Source organism: Crinia signifera, chromosome 7 (genome assembly GCF_055691185.1).
Source record: "Crinia signifera chromosome 7, ASM5569118v1, whole genome shotgun sequence".
In the NCBI taxonomy this organism is placed as follows: Eukaryota; Metazoa; Chordata; class Amphibia; order Anura; family Myobatrachidae; genus Crinia; species Crinia signifera.
The window spans coordinates 17,009,556-17,028,877 of NC_139223.1; the positions used below are offsets into that span (position 1 = coordinate 17,009,556).

General features: G+C 45.6%; 1 protein-coding gene across 1 annotated transcript; it reads right to left on the minus strand.

Moving 5' to 3' along the window:
* Positions 1–223: 223 nt before the first annotated feature.
* LOC146019861 (uncharacterized) lies at positions 224–17,377 on the minus strand. Its single transcript, XM_083152476.1, has 6 exons — positions 17,246–17,377; positions 15,691–15,825; positions 12,365–12,449; positions 6,999–11,626; positions 5,757–6,058; positions 224–545 (listed from the first exon to the last, which is right to left on the minus strand). Exons 1-6 carry the CDS (start codon positions 17,300–17,302, stop codon positions 473–475), a joined length of 5,280 nt encoding a protein of 1,759 aa, XP_083008602.1. The 5' UTR covers positions 17,303–17,377; the 3' UTR covers positions 224–472.
* Between the last annotated feature and the right edge of the window lie 1,945 nt (positions 17,378–19,322).

The window sequence follows — 19,322 nt, forward strand, 5'->3', positions numbered from 1 at the left end:
AGGAACATTCCGGCCATTCCTGGAGGGTAGGCAAACCAATCTGATTGGTTGCTAGGGGGTAACATCCCATCTTCAATAGAAGTCCCGTCTTAGTAAATTTACCCCTTTGACCCATGCCAAGGTGACCATATTGGGTAGTGCCTAGTTAGGGCCGGCCCAGTGATTCATTATACCCCGGTATTTCATTAGTATCTATGGATTGGGACACAGAGTAGTATTATAGTAATTTGTACAGCCAATCTTTATTACGTCTTATTTACACAAACATTCCCCAATCACGCCCTGGACCCGGGGTCTTCTCCACCGGTCACTCCTTTGGTTTCTTCTTCTTGAGACCCTGGACCCGGGGTCTTCTCCACCGGTCACTCCTTTGGTTTCTTCTTCTTGAGACCCTGGACCCGGGGTCTTCTCCACCGGTCACTCCTTTGGTTTCTTCTTCTTGAGACCCTGGACCCGGGGTCTTCTCCACCGGTCACTCCTTTGGTTTCTTCTTCTTGAGACGTGCCTGTAGCTCCTGCATCATCTGGGGACTCGGCATCCCGAACCTAGGTCACAGAGAAGGGGGAGAACAGGTTGCCCATTAGTGTTTACACCACCGGCGGTTATACCGTCTGAGTGCACATGGACAGGGAACTGGGGGTAACGAGGGGTCTCCTGCCTCTATGCATGGACTCGTGTCTCCGGCACTATCAGGGCTTCCCCCAGTTAGATGTGTTTCTGGAATGAGCTTGGGGGGTTTTACACGAATCATTGCAATTGGAGAAGTCTTGATTCTCGTTGTTTGTCACATTGTGGAAGATGTGACACCAGCTTTGGTCACCTGGAAGTTGTCAGTGACTTGTTTAGCTGTGGCTAGGACCTCAGTGGAGATGTCTGTGTTGTAGGATATCAGGGATGGCTGAAGAACATCTATATTTTCCCCAATTAATCTAGACTCATAGGGTGAGATTTAATAGGATGAGAGATTCAGAAGGTGAGAGATTTGGGAAGAAATCTCCAGGTTTTTTTAAAGCGGCGATCATTTACACTGCAATACCAGTTTGATGTTGCAGTGTAAATGATTGCCGCTTTAAAAAAACTGGAGATTTCTTCCCAAATCTCTCACTTTCTGAATCTCTCATCCTATTAAATCTCACCCTTAGTTTCCCGGTAAATCACCACTAGACCAACAGGGACAATATTCTAATCGTGTCAACATTCCATCAGTGTCAGCTGGATATAAGGTAACCACTTACAAAATGACCTTATCAGACCCCTGTCTACAATAGAGAAGGATGTGTGTGTCTGTGTGCGTGTATGTGGGCGGATCTCTTCTGCTTATCGTGCCCCGCATACACTCTCTAGATTGTAAGCTCTTGTGAGCAGAGCCCTAGTCCCATTGTAGTCTCTAAAACAATGATATCACTACGCACTGTAATTATGTATTTATGTAAATTGTTGGTATCAGTTTGTACTTGTGCATTCTGTTACCATTATTACAGAACCCTTTAATTTATTCTATATATACAGTATAAAAGGCTTACTACTCCTCACCTCTATGAGGTGAAGTACCACAGGTGCCCACTATAGGCCACTTGATGGACCAAGTTACTCCTTTGTGTGCTAAAAGATGTCATAACAGAAAGTGAAAGCAATTTTTGCAGGGACACTGATGTGTTTCATACTTGCTGGATATGGAGAGAGGGAGCTGGGAAACCAGAGATTGGAGGTAGCAGCAGATAGGGGACTGGGGTGGGGTGGAGAGTTTGTGGGATAAAACCTGTCACAGATCAATGTGAAAGTCAAAACTGTCACAGTTTAATGTGAAAGTACATTGCAGAAGCCGATATTTTGACAGGCTTTTAACTAGTACAGGTTGAGTATCCCTTATCCGAAATGCTCGGAACCATTTCAGATAAGGGATTTTTACGGTTATTGGATTTTTTTTTACATACTTACCTGGTCCCCCCCCCCCCCGATGGTCCCACGGCGTCCTCTGCGTCCCCCGGCATCCACGGCAACCTTCAGGATCTTCTTCAGCGGTCCCAGTGGTCCATTGAGCGAGTTTGCAGGTGCGCCGGTGACACCGGTGCACCCGCGCAATGCACTGCTGGGTCTACTAAAGATGCTGAAGAAGATCCTGAAGGCCACAGTGGACATGGGGGGGGGGGGGGGGAGACCGAAATATTCTACAATTGACACGTTTTTGGAATATTTCGGATAAGATATCAACGGATACAGGAGACTCTACCTGTAGTAATAATAATATAGTATATAAGGGCTATAGCCGGGCCCCAGAGACCCTGATACCCCTGGATGAATACAATACAGAAGGGCTAATAGGAGCCGTATTCTGAATACAATTACCAATTCACATGACAAACTAGATTAGCAATGTTCACTTATTTTGGAGACAAGCTCGCTGCAGGATTGGGACAAATGACAAAAGACCAGTATGACGGTATACAGGAAAGCAATATGCCGATGGAGTGCAGTACCAGCTTGTAGCCAGTGGGGGTCACAATTGCTATATTATATTAGAGAAGGTGGCACCACTGCCTGTGAGTATGAGTGTAAGAAGGGGCCTGTGGGCTGACATAAGGGGCATTTCCAGGATGTTACTAAGATCATTGGTTGCTAATGCAGAGAACCCCCTTATCCCCCATCACGTCTGTTGCTAGTCATTACCCAGTACGGATGGTGTAATGGTTACATTACTGTCGCATAGCACTGGGGTCATGGGTTCTATCCCCACCATGTGTTACATATACGGGGCATCACGGACGGTGTAATGGTTAGCATTACTGCCTCACAGCGCTGAGGTCATGGGTTCTATCCCCACCATGTGTTATATATACGGGGCAGTACGGACGGTGTAATGGTTACATTACTGCCTCACAGCACTGAGGTCATGGATTCTATCCCCACCATGTGTTCTATATACGGGGCAGTACGGACAGTGTAATGGTTAGCATTACTGCCTCACAGCGCTAAGTTCATGGGTTCTATCCCCACCATGTGTTATATATAGGGGGCAGTACGGATGGTGTAATGGTTAGCATTACTGCCTCACAGCACTGAGGTCATGTGTTCTATCCCCACCATGTGTTATATATACGGGGCAGTACGGACGGTGTAATGGTTACATTACTGTCGCATAGCACTGAGGTCATGGGTTCTATTCCCACCATGTGTTATATATACGGGGCAGTACGGATGGTGTAATGGTTAGCATTACTGCCTCACAGTGCTGAGGTCATGGGTTCTATCCCCACCATGTGTTATATATACGGGGCAGTACGGATGGTGTAATGGTTACATTACTGCCTCACATCGCTGAGGTCATGGGTTCTATCCCCACCATGTGTTATATATACGGGGCAGCACAGACGGTGTAATGGTTAGCATTACTGTCGCATAGCACTGAGGTCATTGGTTCTATCCCCACCATGTGTTATATATACGGGGCAGTACGGATGGTGCAATGGTTACATTACTGCCTTACTGCACTGAGGTCATGGGTTCTATTCCCACCATGTGTTATATATATATATACGGGGCAGTACGGATGGTGTAATGGTTATAACATTACTGCCTCACAGTGCTGAGGTCATGGGTTCTATTCCCACCATGTGTTATATATACGGGGCAGTACGGATGGTGTAATGGTTAGCATTACTGCCTCACAGCGCGGAGGTCATGGGTTCTATCCCCACCATGTGTTATATATACAGGGCAGTACGGATGATGTAATGGTTAGCATTACTGCCTCACAGCGCGGAGGTCATGGGTTCTATCCCCACCATGTGTTATATATACGGGCAGTACGGATGGTGTAATGGTTACATTACTGCCTCACAGCGCTGAGGTCATGGGTTCTATTCCCACCATGTGTTATATATACAGGGCAGTACGGATGGTGTAATGGTTACATTACTGCCTCACAGCACTGAGGTCATGGGTTCTATCCCCACCATGTGTTATATATACGGGGCAGTACGGATGGTGTAATGGTTATAACATTACTGCCTCACAGTGCTGAGGTCATGGGTTCTATTCCCACCATGTGTTATATATACGGGGCAGTACGGATGGTGTAATGGTTACATTACCACCTCACAGCACTGAACAGCACTGAGGTCATGGGTTCTATCCCCACCATGTGTTATATATACGGGGCAGTACGGATGGTGTTATGGTTACATTACCACCTCACAGCACTGAGGTCATGGGTTCTATCCCCACCATGTGTTATATATACGGGGCAGTACGGATGGTGTAATGGTTAGCAATACTGCCTCACAGCGCTGAGGTCATGGGTTCTATCCCCACCATGTGTTATATATACAGGGCAGTACGGATGATGTAATGGTTAGCATTACTGCCTCACAGCGCGGAGGTCATGGGTTCTATCCCCACCATGTGTTATATATACGGGCAGTACGGATGGTGTAATGGTTACATTACTGCCTCACAGCGCTGAGGTCATGGGTTCTATCCCCACCATGTGTTATATATACGGGGCAGTACGGATGGTGTAATGGTTTGCATTACTGCCTCACAGCGCTGAGGTCATGGGTTCCATTCCCACCATGTGTTATATATACGGGCAGTACGGACGGTGTAATGGTTAGCATTACTGCCTCACAGCGCTGAGGTCATGGGTTCTATCCCCACCATGTGTTATATATACGGGGCAGTACGGATGGTGTAATGGTTAGCATTACTGCCTCACAGCGCTGAGGTCACGGGTTCTATTCCCACTATGTGTTATATATACGGGGCAGTACGGATGGTGTAATGGTTAGCATTACTGCCTCACAGCGCTGAGGTCATGGGTTCTATCCCCACCATGTGTTATATATACGGGGCAGTACGGACGGTGTAATGGTTAGCATTACTGCCTCACAGCGCTGAGGTCATGGGTTCTATTCCCACCATGTGTTATATTTACGGGGCAGTACGGATGGTGTAAATGTTAGCATTACTGCCTCACAGCACTGATGTCATGGGTTCTATCCCCACCATATGTTATATATACGGGGCAGTACGGATGGTGTAATGGTTAGCATTACTGCCTCACAGCACTGAGGTCATGGGTTCTATCCCCACCATGTGTTATATATACGGGCAGTACAGATGGTGTAATGGTTACATTACTGCCTCACAGCGCTGAGGTCATGGGTTCTATTCCCACCATGTGTTATATATACGGGGCAGTACGGATGGTGTAATGGTTACATTACTGCCTCACAGCGCTGAGGTCATGGGTTCTATCCCCACCATGTGTTATATATACGGGCAGTACAGATGGTGTAATGGTTACATTACTGCCTCACAGCACTAAGGTCATGGGTTCTATTCCCACCATGTGTTATATATACGGGCAGTACAGATGGTGTAATGGTTACATTACTGCCTCACAGCACTGAGGTCATGGGTTCTATCCCCACCATGTGTTATATATACGGGCAGTACAGATGGTGTAATGGTTAGCATTACTGCCTCACAGCACTGAGGTCATGGGTTCGAATACCACCATGGCCCTGACTGTGCGGAGTTTGTATATTCTCCCCAGACTTGAGTGGGCTTCCTCTGGGTACTCCGGTTTCCTCCCACAATGCAAAAATATACTGGTAGGTTAACTGGCTCCTAACAAATTAACCCTAGAATGTCTGTGTGTGGGACTGATGTGAATGTTCAACTATTCTCTGTACAGCGCTGCGGAATCTGTGTGCGATATATAAGAAACTGTTAATAAATAAATAATAAATTACCCAGCATGCTTTGGGATCACTTTCTTTGGCTTCACAGTGAGGTCCTCTGTAGCAGGCTTCTCTTCCATGTGTTCCTCTGTAGCCTGTGGTGTCTTGATTGGAGCTGGTGCAAATATTGGCAGTGCCCCTGGAGGAAACATCGGCACTCCCATTGAGAGCGGCCTGATACTTGGCCGCGGGGGCACGGGTGGCTCATACTCAGACACGACCTGGCGCTGTCCCTGGCGCCGGCGAATAGAGGTCTTTCTTCTCAGCTGCACCCGGCTCCTCTGTGCGCTTACATCCAGCATATTGTGAGGGAGCTGATAACAGAGAGAGGCCTGTTACATGTATATAATGTTCGTGGCAAAGATAACGCTACTATACGCCATTCCACTGATGTGCCCTACCGGAAAATGACTTATTAGGGAATATATTTTGTAGCCCACAGATTATTGTGGTCAGCCCTCACACAGTACGCTGACTTGCCCAATGTAACTGCTGATCTGGATCTGCCACCATAAAATGGTTACAGGCAGCCATTTTGAGGGATGAACCAATATTCAGCCTGTCAGCTGACTAGGAATTGGTGACATCACATGGGCTATTATGAATCAGAGATACAGGCCCAGATTAAGGGAGGAGCAACAGGGGCGGCCATTCAAAGGCCTACACACATTAGGGGCCCCGGCATGTTCTCCAGTGGCATCAGCTGAGTCTGTGTGTGTCTGTGGGGGCGTATTTGCCAGAAACATTGTTGCCCCTGTGCCCTCACTCGCCTTAATCCGGCTCTGCAGTGATGTCACTATTTCCCAGTGAATTGATAGGCTGGATATTTGTTCAGACAGAGGGCCAGCTCCTACCTGCGATGTCACAGGCTGGGTTTGAAAAATGTCAGGCAGGAGCTGATTGGTTGGTGGTTTATCGCTCTCCATTTTATTACTTTTCAAGGCACATGTCGCCCAAAGTGCTGGATGCCTTCATTGTGACTAGCTGGGGGTCCCCATTAATGTTACACAGTGCAGTTAAACATTCAAATTGTCTACATTAAAGTGGTATACGTCTATAAGTCATTCACTTTTAACTGTTCAGCCATAAATATCTAAAATACAAATATTGTAAGTCTACCTCTTTATTATAGGCTTACACTAAAAAACAGTCCTAGGCAGTGGGTTCCAGCTGTAATGGAAGTCCAACCATGGCATGGAATGGACAGCCATAGGTTACATTTTCTATCTTATAAGAAGAACATAGAAAACTTACCGAACTACCATCCATATCATCGTCTTCTTGCAAATCTGGTTCATCTGCCATTTCCTTCTGATCCACTAGAGGTCTCTCTTGCACATCAGTGATTTCTGTAGGAGATGGTGGCTGTACCGTTTGAAGATGCTCCACTCTCATGCTGGGTGCAGTTATTCCTTGCTCAGTTTGATTTGGGTGTCTGAGAATGGTTTGGTGAATAGAGGATTCCTGCTGCTCCTCTTTCTCTTTCATCTCTGGTCGGATGTCATCCTCTTCTGGTAATGATTTAATCTCTGGCTGTTCTATGTTCTCCGACTCAAAAATGTCTGCTGTAATAACAAGGTCAATGTCTTTTGAGGTTTTAAGGGTGCCCAAATCAATGTTGGATTCCACGACATGAGCCTCAGTGACCACAGTTGCAGATAAAGAGTCATGTTGTACTTTGTCCTCAAATTCTTGATGAGGCTCAAGAATGGATCCAAGTTCCTCTGAATGAGACAAAGCCTGAGCTGTCTCCTCGGTGTCCATATGGACATCAGGCATGGTAACCACTGATAAGATATTATCTCCATCCCCATCTGGATAATCAAATGTTGCATGACAGGATTCAGAGCCCTCCAAGATGTCCACTTCATTTCCCACTCTTTCTTCAGGCTCAGATATTTCATAAGTAGACACACTTGCTGTAACTTCTGCTGGGTGACTTGTAGACAAAGACTGGATTTCTGAAAAAAGATCAGGTTCTGTAAAGAATTTGGTGTGTGACCGTTCTATGTTCTCTTCAACAAAATGTTCTGCTATAACAATCTCATTCTCTTTGGAGGAACTAATGACACCTAACCCAATGTTGTCTTCCTCTACACGAGTCAACATAGTTGCAGATGAAGAATCAAGTTTGACGTTGTCCTCAAATTCTTGATGGGGCTTAATGCTAGGTCCAAGTTCCTCTAAGTGACAGATAATCTGAGCATTCTCCTCAGTGTCCTTCAGTTCACCTGCTGTGACTATCTCTGGCAAGAGTTCTGCTCCATCTGCTTCTGTGGAATGAACGGCTTTGAGACAGGGATCAGTCCCTTCTGATATGTCTATTTTATCTCCTACTCCTTCGTCTGGCTCATCTGGTTCAATTGCTGGATGACTTGCTGTAGTCAAAGACATAGTTTCTGATAACAGATCAAACTCCCCCACTGATTCAGAGATAGAGTTTGAAGCTAACGTATTTTCCAACATCTCTTCAATGTTTTCCGAGTGGCCCTTAGCAAGAAATGCAGATCCCGAAACAACATCCAGATCATCGAAAGTGTATCCATGTTGGTCTCCAGAGTACTCAACTGATGGAACATCTAGAATAACGGCAGATTGATTTTCTCCTGAGAGATCCAATTCTTCAATCATTGTAGGGTCCTTATGATCTGAGATAGGCACACACTGAATTTCTGACAATAGTATTTCGCTTTCAGGGACTTCAACAGTCTCAAAATCTGAAATCGATGCAACTCCCAGGACATTTTCTAACTCAAATTTTGTAATATACGAAGAATTCAAATCAGTAGCCTCATGGTGGCTCCCACCTGATGCCATATCTTGATTGGTCATATTTTGAAGATCTAACCCAGCATCTATTTCCCTCATTATTCCACTTACACTGTGCTCTGATTCATTTAAGTTCACATCTTGAGAGCTACAGATAACTTCTGATACACTGCCTGGTCCCATAGCAGCTTGTGGATCCTCAGTATGACTTGCATAAATAGACGCACCCGCTGATACATTGTCTGTCTCTTCGGCTTCAGCTGGTTGTACTAAGTCTCCATTGGACTCATCAACTATCTTATCCATGTCTGTGTAATATACATCTATCTGATGACCAAACTCTTGATCATCCATAGAGTGGTCTTCTATTTCAGACTCTTTGTAGGCTACTTGGTCTACTTCTCCAAGAGATTCCTCACATATATCTGGATATTCGTTATTGTCCTTATTCCAGGTATCGTGAGAATCAGTCTGATCAGCTTCGTCATCTCCTAAATACTCCGGGTGATCAACTGCTTGGGATGCCTCTGTTGCAATCACAGATTGTTCCTCTAAGTATCTATTCTCTATTTCTCTTGCATCTTCTTGTGATATGCTGGCCTCTGATTTGAAATTATCTTCATGGGAACTGAAATCACGTTGCTTCCCATTTGTGTCTTCTTCTGGTAAATCATTTAACTGTCCATCCCTTTCACAGGTGTAGGTTACCATTTCAGAGTCACTCACAGCCGGTACATTGGCTATGCTTAAGTCTTCAATAATTTCTTCAGATGTGAGGTCTTCTGCTTTCTCAATAAATGATGTGTCTGCTTCATCGGTTGATGACTCTTTTAGTGATTCAGAATTTTTTTGTTGAGATTCTTCGTTGCCATCATTACTACCTGGGAACACTTGGTGCCCCAGTGATACACTTTCCTTAAATTGATCATTTTTGGATCTGTCATCCTCTTGAAGAGTCTTCAAGAGATCTTCTGCTTCTGATGCAAACATTCCAATTGGACTTTCTCCTGCACCATATGATTCACTCTGAAAATGTTCAACACTTCCACTTAAACTTAATCGTGTAGTTGATGATCCATCTTTATCTTTATTTTCGCCAAATGATCCCCGGTCCTCGTGAGTTAAGTGATGCCATGTTGTTAGCAGCTCCTCGTTATTATTGATGCACTCAGCATGGGTATCTTCTTCATGGACTTTCTGTATTGGTGGTTCTGTCATGGCTTCTACTAGTATATGATCCGACTTTATTTCTGTATTGTCAATTGAAAGACCCATTTCTTCTATATTTATTGTGGTGCTATCTCCTGAAAAATCTGACACGTCCTGGCTAAAGCGATCTGATTTCTCTTTCTCTAAAAAGTAATCTGCTTCATGTAAAATCCAAGCATCTTCTCTTTGTTGCGATACTAATGGAGAAACCTCTTCTGAAGGACTAATTTCTGCATGGAAATCACAAGACGTATTTACAATTTCCACAGAGAGTTCTGTTATCCCAAAATCTCCTAGAGGGGCATCTGTCTTTGTGGATGGTTCAGTTTTATCTTCATGTACTTCCTCACCGGTAGAAAGACCATATGAAAGAGTTTCCAGTGACTTATTATCAGTTGTGGATATGAATGTCTCTTCAACTTTGCAATCCACAGTCTCATTCTGGTAGACCATTTCTACAAGAGATTCACACAATTCCTCATCTCCTTCTGTTTTAACTTCATCATACCACACTGTGCTGACTATGTGCAACGGATTCTCTCTTTCTGCAGTCGATAGTCCATTATCTTGGTTGTAGTCGGTGTCTTCAAGATAGTTGTCTTCTCTTTTCTTGTTCAATGGTTGGTGCAAATCTATTATCGAATGTGAGATTGCTTGGTGTCCAATGTATTCATCAGTTTGTTGGAAAGTCTCCTCTAGTGTATAGTCACCTTTTATCAAGTCTTTTGATGGAGGATCTAAGTTTTTCATTAAATTGTCTGTACTTGGAGAGAAATGCACTCTTCTCTTTGATTTCACATTTTTTGAAAAATTGTGAGAACTCTTTTGTTTAGTAACCTGAATAGTTTCCTCCGCTCCATCTATCGGAAAATCGCTCTCCTCCTGGGCTTGTTCTTCAGCGGTTGGTTTTGCTTGCATCTTGTCATCTTCCATCAGCAGATCCAGTTGCCCCTCCCTAGAACAATGCTCTCCAGGTGACCTGTTCTTCTCAGACAATAAAGATTGTTCTGTCATGGGTCCTTCTTTTATGTCTTTCACTTCTCTTAGGTCCTGCAGCAATGACATATTCACTAGATCATCTCTGGAAATTCCTTCATCATCTGTCAGGATTGAATGCAGTTGACCCACGTGGATGGATTCTGTTGTTTCTGTAACATTTACTAGTTTTTTGCATTCTTGGTTGTCGTTTTCAACCAAATTGCACTGAAGAGCCAGACGACATGCTGTCTCCTGTAGATCTTCATAGGTCCTCCTTGCTTCATTAGGAGAGCTGCCTGCTTCACTTGCTGGTGTAACCAACTTTTTACGTTGCTCAGGGTAATGGGTTTCAGTTGAATTTAACACATCATCATTATCCACGGTGACTGGAGAAGTAGTTATGTCCGCTGACATTTCTTGGTTTTGTGATGTGACATTCACATGACTTATGGCTTCTTCTCGTTCTTCTGACCTCTCTTCATCTATAACAGACTCAACTTCACTTCTACGGGCAATCAAAGTATTCGGTTGTGGGCATATATTTTCTATTTCTTTGGAATATGGACCTGCCATATGTTCTCTGTCTTCGTGGTTTTCCATATGCTGGACGATTATGTGCTCTTGAGAATCCAAAGAGCCTTGATTTTCCGATTTTATATCTAGATTGAATAGAGGATTCCCCTCTGCATGGTGAGTGGGACTCATGACCTTGTGTAAGGATTCTTCCGATTCAGTTAGCTTTAGGTCAACCATCACTTCTTCCTTATAGCTGTGAGCCGTGTTTTCTAGGCCGGCGTGCAGGTCAAATGCTGCATGGAGATCACTAAGCATATCTTTGTTACGGATGATTTTATTCTCCAGGTCGGGACTTCCCCCAGAATGACCCTTCCACTGTCGGACATCTGACTCCTGATTCTCAGCATCACCTGTAACACAAGATAAAACAGAAGAGGGTTACAGATCTTCCATCCCATAGGACATCTATTGCCAACAGCCGGACATGCAAACCTGGCCCATACAGGAGATATCTTTGTGCTACAGAACGCATACCCTCCAACTGTACCGATTTAGCCGGTACAGTACCGTTTTTAAACGGTCTGCACCGGCTAAATCATAGTGTACCGAATGTACCGGTTTTAGGCAGCACGGAGGTAAACAACCGTGCACTGGTGTCACTGAAGGCACCAGCGGCACTGGGAGAAGAGGGGCTGGCTGCAGTGCAGAGTACAGCTTTTAAACTGACAGCACTGCAGCCAATGGTAGCCGCTGATGTCAGCTGCCCGACCCTCCGCATCATCAGGGAATTACCATGTGAACACCCAGCGCTTTCATGGGAACGCCCGTGAATGCCGGGCGTTCACATGGGCGAATCCTCCTGCCCGCCGCCCCACTCCCCCTGGCCGCACTATTGTGTGTGAGCGCCCTGTGAATAATCTATCGCACACATCGACTGCACATGCGCATAAATAACTATGGGGGACTGATTAATCCTGAATAAGGTCCAATGTCCGAAGAACGCGTTATACAGCAATTACAGCAATGTGATGCTGAATCATCATTACAAACACTTAGATGATAAATATCGGGGAAGAACTGGGAGGTTATCTGGGATTCTGTGACATGTTACATTACGTTTACATTCTCTTTTCCATTTAAGTGTTTACCCGGAGGGGTCCCAGGTCTCTCCCCATTCTGCTCTGTGTCCCCCGCGATGCTGAGGCCTGGAGCTGAGGTCGTCTGATCCGTCTCCTGGAAGAAGATGAAAGAAACCAGCGTCACGTACTGTACAGATCGGGAAATACTACCAGCCACTCAGCTGCTACGTGGCATGAAAACAAAGGAGAAAATTTACTAAGATGGGAGTACTACTGAAGATGGGATGTTGCTATTGGCAACCAACCAGCTTCTATCTGATTGGTTGTTATCGGCAACAGCCCATCTTCAATAGAACACAACTCTTAGTAGATTTACCCCAAAATGCATTACTATACTTTTGGTTTGCAATTAGAATAAACTGTGACTGCATTCAAGGCAGACTGTATGTGTGTACAGTATGTAGATTATGGCATACTATGCAATGGATGACCAGCAATGTTTTTACCTATAGATAGTCATCCATTTTCTTTCATTTATTGGCCTGTGGGACAATCAAAACATGGGGGCGGGGCTTCACAGGTGCTAGCAGCCAATCAGGAGCCTCTAGTTTGCAACCCGGCCAATAGCGGCATTGGGGAGTAGGAGACGCACAATGTCAACACAGACACCGTGCGGCATCTCCTGACAGTCCGGCTTGGTTCGGGTGATGGGTTTAGTTTTTGCCAAAACCCAGGATCCTACTTGGAACGAAGAAGAGCAGATCTATGCCGGAGGACCCTTGTATGTACAATTTGCTTCCACAGGTACCCCCTGGATTTCTTCAGGAATGGCAGGATGGATGGACGGAGTGTTACCTACGGGCTCCACATAGGTAAGTGTCTGTATGAGTGGGTTATGCATGTAATAAAGTTTTATTTTTCTTGGGTGTCAGTGTGTTTATTTCACTATTTGTATTGCTGTGGAACTACCAATTCCAGCGGGCCCTTTAATGCCCTGCATGCAGGGACTTGTGGTACTCCAAGTCCCTGCAAACGGGGGAGGCTTGCTGGGACTCATAGTTCACCAGCAATATGCAATAGTTTTCATCTGTTATTTTACACCAATTATCAGCCCGGTACCCACAGCCCAAGGTGTCACCGGGGACATCACCAGGCTTCAGCCTGGGCAGGTAAGTTCTGGAGGGGGGGGGGCCCTTCATTGAGGGGTCTCCACTCCCCCAGGACCCCTGCCCAGGCTGACTGGTTGGTAGGGATGAATGATTTGGCTGGGGGGACTTGTATAAAAAGTCTCCCCCCATTACCCTGCTGGCTGGTTGGGCCTGGGGCTGGTTTTCAAAATACAGGGGACCCCTACTCCTTTTATCCCCTTTTATCCCCCGTATTTTGGGAACCAGGACCGGCCCTGGGGCCTGGTGCTGGTTTTAAAAAATACAGGAAACCCCAACATAAATGGTTTCCTGATTTTTTTTTAAACCAGGACCAGTTCTTTGAGCCTGGGACTGGTTATGGCTGTGGGGGTGGGGACCCCATGCCATTTTTTTTTTTATTATTTATTTATTCCTTTTTTTTTACACTGAAGCCAGCATGGATCAGTCAGATCCGTGCAGACTTCTGCCAAATAAGTATTTGGCCAGCAATTAGCGGCCGTTTACTGCTAATTAGAAAATTAGGAATCACCATTCTTTTTTACAATTGGAGCTTAGTAAATTTCCCCCTATATGACCTATTAATAACAGAAATTATGATTTTTTTTCAGGGTGCGTTTTACACCTTTGGGTTGCACTTTTGCAGAAAACTGCTGCCCTGTGACACAACGTCATAAATGTGTACAACTGTACACACCACAAATGTCACCTACAATAATAATCATGCTCTTCTTTATAGTGTTAAAAATGCTCCATTAACCTCCACATCCCAGTTAATGGGAACCATAGTCCCCAGGTTTGACCTTACATAGTACTATATTTTTGGAAACCCTGAAACCATGAACCCTGCCCCACTTCTGGAAAACATGAACTGTTGGTAGATTGACCAGTTTGGCCGGCCCTGGTGTATACTGTACGCACTCCAAAAAAGTGTGAGATACTCTGCAGATTTTATCAGTTTAGCTGGGAACATTCGGAACAGAGCAATGTCCTGCTAATTTGCAGAGGTCACTACACTGGCCATGTGACAGTAAGCTATAAGAACATTGGGGGTGATTCAGCTTGGTTTGCAAAAACAAACTCCTTCTTTAATAGACAAAAGCCATGTGCACTGCGGGGGGGGGGCAGATGTGACAAGTGCAGAGAGAGTTAGATTTGGAGGGAGGGTGTACTTCAAATTGATATCTCAATTGCAGTGTAAGAATGAAGCAGCCAGTATTTACCCTGCACAGAAACAAAATAACTCTCCCAAATCTAACTCTCTCTGGACATGTTACATCTGCCCCACCTGCAGTGCAGTATGGTTTTGTCCATTAAAGAAGGAGTTTGCTTTTGCAAACCAACCTGAATCACCCCCATAGATTGTAAGCTCCACTGGCGCAGGGACTGATCTGAATGTTCATATATTCTATCTAAAGTGCTGCGGAGTTTGTGTGCGCTATATAAATAACGTAATAAATGTTTTCGGTGCATTTGCTTTTGCACCTGAATCAGGCCCTTTGTGTGCAGCGGATGCTCAGTAGAAGAGGAACTGGAAGGCTCTGAGTAGTCCTCAGGTCATACATGATAACTTCCCATATACTGTGTACCTGTGTGACCAGGTGAGTGAGAGCTACAGATTGTATAATCACTGGGGCAGGAACATTCGCACCTCCAGTTCTCTATCATCTATCATGGCACAGAGAACGTCATACAGTATAGTGACACCGTAATAATAAATATTACACAGGCCCTCTCTCATCCATTAATAGTGCCGGATATTACCCCCCCCCCGCCCCCTCCCTGGTACCTCTGCTCATGCTGACTGGACAGAAACATCAATGAGGTGACAAACACTGAAGCAAGCAACTCTAAGGGGGGAATTCAATTGTTTATCACCCCCCTGCAGAGGTTGTGGTCAGTGACAGAGGGTGTGGTTATCTGCAGAAGGTGTGGTCAGTGGCAGAGAGTTTGGTCAGCAGCATTGGGTGTGTTCCGCAGATGAGGGTGTGGTCAGCGGCAGTGGGTGTGGTTTGGATTATTTAAGTTTAATGTTAGAGAATATTGGCGGTTTAGTAAACAGTCCCCCCTAGCTGCCATATCAAACATTGGAATTACTAGGCCCATCCCGGGGGCACAAATAAGACTGAGGACCCTATAAAAGGGAAATATACCTACAGTACAAATACAGAATACATTGTATAAATAGGGGGTCACCAAACATTTGGAATAGACATTTTATGGACGCTTCAAGCAGCTGATTTTCCATACCTGGGTGACAGCGGTCTCTTGTGGTGTCGCCGACTGAGCAGGCGTGTTAATTGGCACATGAGCCCTGGCATTCCTGGGCTGTGGTGCATTTGGTGGGGCTCCAAAGATCTGTGCAGTAACATTAGTCAGATAGACCTACAAAAATAAAATATGAATAAATGATCATGACGGACAGCACAGGGAGCGTTTCCGGTTGTCTGTTCGCAAGTGGCCCAGATTATGACAATAGCAATACTATATAATACATCATACAGTGTAAGGGACAGAGTGGTAGTGGTAGCAGCTTTTTCTACCATGTCAGTGCACTGGACCAGAGAGCAGCTACCAGGAAGAAGAGACAGGAGCCTCACCATGAGGTGGGAGAATGTGAGCTTAGAAAATTGCAGTACTGGTTCTATTATGTTTGTGTAGGTATTTATTATGGTATATTTAACCTTTTCCTGACCACTTATTTCTATAACTTAAATGTGTGATACCGCCTATACTATAGACCAGGCATGTCCAAACTATGACCCTCCAGCTGTTGTGCAACTACACATCCCAGCATGCCTTGCCATAGTTTTAGCATTCTTTAATAGCAAAACTGGGGCAAGGCATGCTGGGACTTGTAGTTTCACAACAGCTGGAGGGCCATAGTTTGGACATGCCTGATCTAGACCATCTATAGGGCTAGATATTAATCCCGTATTCCATACAGTATCCAGTGAATAAAAACACCACTGTGTACATTAATGCCCAGGGTCGGTACTAGGGTCTTCTAGCGCTCCCCCAGACTCCTGCACTTGCTCCAATGGGAGATTTTGGATGGCAATAGGAACCCCCCCCTAGGAATCTGGTCTTTGCCACAATATATCATATTACAGAGTACTATACAGAGAATATTGAATCATTGACATTGCTCCAGTGGGTTCACACACACACACACACACACTATGGGTATACACCCATACACGCAGTACCCCTCTGCGTCTTTGTCCTCTACTTCCCCATTGTGCGCAGCGCTGCACAGCTTTGTGGCGTCATATAAACAACAGATAATAATCATTTGCATTATAATGATAATTATTAACAGCTTCATGTCATACGCCCACTTTGCACGGACTTTACATTATACAGCACAATGGCAGGATTAGGTCACAATGGGATTCCAGTGTTTTGGTGGATCTCTGTTCTAGTAACTCACAGGTACCTTACATAGAAACAGAGAACGTGATGGCGGATAAGAACCACTTGGCCCATCTAGTCTGCCCATGTACACTTACCTGCTAGGGTTAATATGTTTTTGGAGACAAATAACCTACCAGTATATTTTTGGATTGTGGGAGGAAACCAGAATACCCAGAGGAAACCCACGTAAGCACGGGGAGAAAATATACAAACTCTGCACAGATAAGGCCGTGGTGGGAATCGATCCCATGACCTCAGTTCTGTGAGACCATGGGTTTGACTCCCATCGGTGCTGCCTTCTTTCATCTGTTCCCGGGTCTCAGCAGTAACACATCATACATCCTTCCACCCCAGCCCTCCCTGCATTGCCTTCCTCTGTGATCCTCACCAGAGCACTCTGCACGGCCTGGTAGACCCTGGGGAGATGTCTCTGCAGAAAGTCCATAGCACTCTCCTCCGGTCCCTGGCTTCTCCCAGTCAGCTGTGTCTTTGTCTCGGTCTAACTGCTGCTGTTGTGCATGACTCCTCAGGAGGAAGTGGCTGTAAAACCACAGGCAATGTGCTAATATATTTTTAATATTACTCTTTGCAGAGTATATACTTCCCCTTAGGTCACCATAACTCATTCACTGCCAGAGACAGGAGCCTGAGATGCAGAACTCACAGCTGCATGGGTAATGCTGAGCCACCCCCCTGGGAACCGTTCTGCAGGTGCATTTTATCTTTAAACATACAAAGTTCCTTCAAGGAACGGAAACTTTTACATATAAAGTTGCATTTCGTGGTGGAGCCGAACTTTTTCAGCGCAGTTCTCCTTTACAGTCAGTGCCATTCTCCTGGTCACTGACAACCCCCCCCCCCCGGATATTATATACATGCTGGGGGAGGAACCGGTGTGCATGAGAATGCAATTCACTAGTGAGATAGATGACACAGCAAATCCTGTGCCCTGTTATAGACACAGCAATCTACATCCCCAACCTATGCCCCATTATGGACACAGCAATCTACAACCCCCCCAACCTGTGCCCCGTTATAGACAAAGCAATTCACCCCCCCCCCAACCTGTGCCCCATTATAGACGCAGCTCCCGTGAATCGATAACGACCCCTGCCATCGGCTGAACATGCAGGTCAATTTTGCAATTATAGCCAACAACCTGCATGCTCAGCGGGTCCCGGTGACATCACTGAACAATATTTACCGATATCATTCAGTGTGTACAAATCAGCCACCCCCGACCTCAGACAATATTATTAGCTATATTGGTGGTGGACAGGTGTGTGTGAGGCTTATTTCTGGGAGTAAGAACAGAGCAGAGGTCTCCTATACATAGGCCAGGGTGGTGTCAGAAGGGCACAGAATTATCTGTCCAGGTTATGAGAAACACGGTGCGGGTAATATAACTACCCAAAAAAGTAGCGTGACCTCACTGTGAAGGAGTGTGGCCTAGTGTAACAATCCCGCTGACGTCACTGCAGGGGTGTGGTCTTGTGGGAATCTCCATGTTAGCCTCCCCCATAATGCATGCTCAAGTGCCTGCAATGCCGGCTCCTTCTCAGTGACAGAAGCTCATTGCTGCAGGTTAATGTCGCACTGCAGCACCTGGCTTCTGTCACTATGGAGGAGCCGGCAATTTGGTGTCACCTCTCTGAAGGGTGACATAGGGGGCAGCTCGCACTCCCTTGTGACACCTGTATGCATATGCCCAGTGGATTACAAATTCAGACAGATGACTTGCATCAGGTGTAGGGTAGGTATAAGTGCCAAGCGATGACTGCTCATGCACACAAGGCAATGGGGCATTTGCACAGATGTAGTAACCCGGGTCTTGGTGTGGGCACAGATAAGATAGATTGTACCTTACAGCTGAGATGGCATCTCCAGCGCATCTTCCTTCTTCTCCGGCAATGTTCTCCATCTCATCTCAGGGTGTAGCAGAGGCTAGCCCCATACACACAGTAACATGACATAACCGGACAGCCAACAAGTAGATATATTAATGTGGGGGTATTAGGACGTAGGTCCAGGGTGGGTCAATGTAAATAACCATAATGACAGGAGGTTGCAGCACAAAAGGACGTCTTGTGTCCCAGTAGTTCTCAGAATATCTGCTTTGTTCTCAATGGGATGCAGATAGCATCCCGGCGGTCCAGAAGTTGATGACGAAATCCTGATTATATGCGATCATAAATACCTACTTTATCTTCATGTCTGGGATAAAGTTTCACGCCATCATGCCCGGCCCCCCATGCCAACCAAATGCTGCTATTCCCAGTTCTACAGAAAGGATGCGGAGCTAAAATGACACAAAATGACATGATTATCATCACGATAGCCTCACCCTCTCCCGAAACGCCACAAATTCCGGTATTTGTCTTAGTGGCCAAGTGAGATACAAGGGGTCCAGTGAGGATGCGGGAGACTTGCCCATCTTTCTGGCAGGCTGGGAGGGCCACCCGATA

Excerpts from the sequence above, each read along its gene's own strand:
- LOC146019861 (XM_083152476.1), bottom strand. The coding sequence starts at position 17,302 with ATGGACTTTCTGCAGAGACATCTCCCCAGGGTCTACCAGGCCGTGCAG. Across the intron at positions 15,826-17,245 it reads AGGCCGTGCAGAGTGCTCTG|GTCTATCTGACTAATGTTAC; the intron begins GTGAGGATCACA and ends TTATTTTTGTAG. Across the intron at positions 6,059-6,998 it reads ATGATATGGATGGTAGTTCG|CTCCCTCACAATATGCTGGA; the intron begins GTAAGTTTTCTA and ends CTCTGTTATCAG.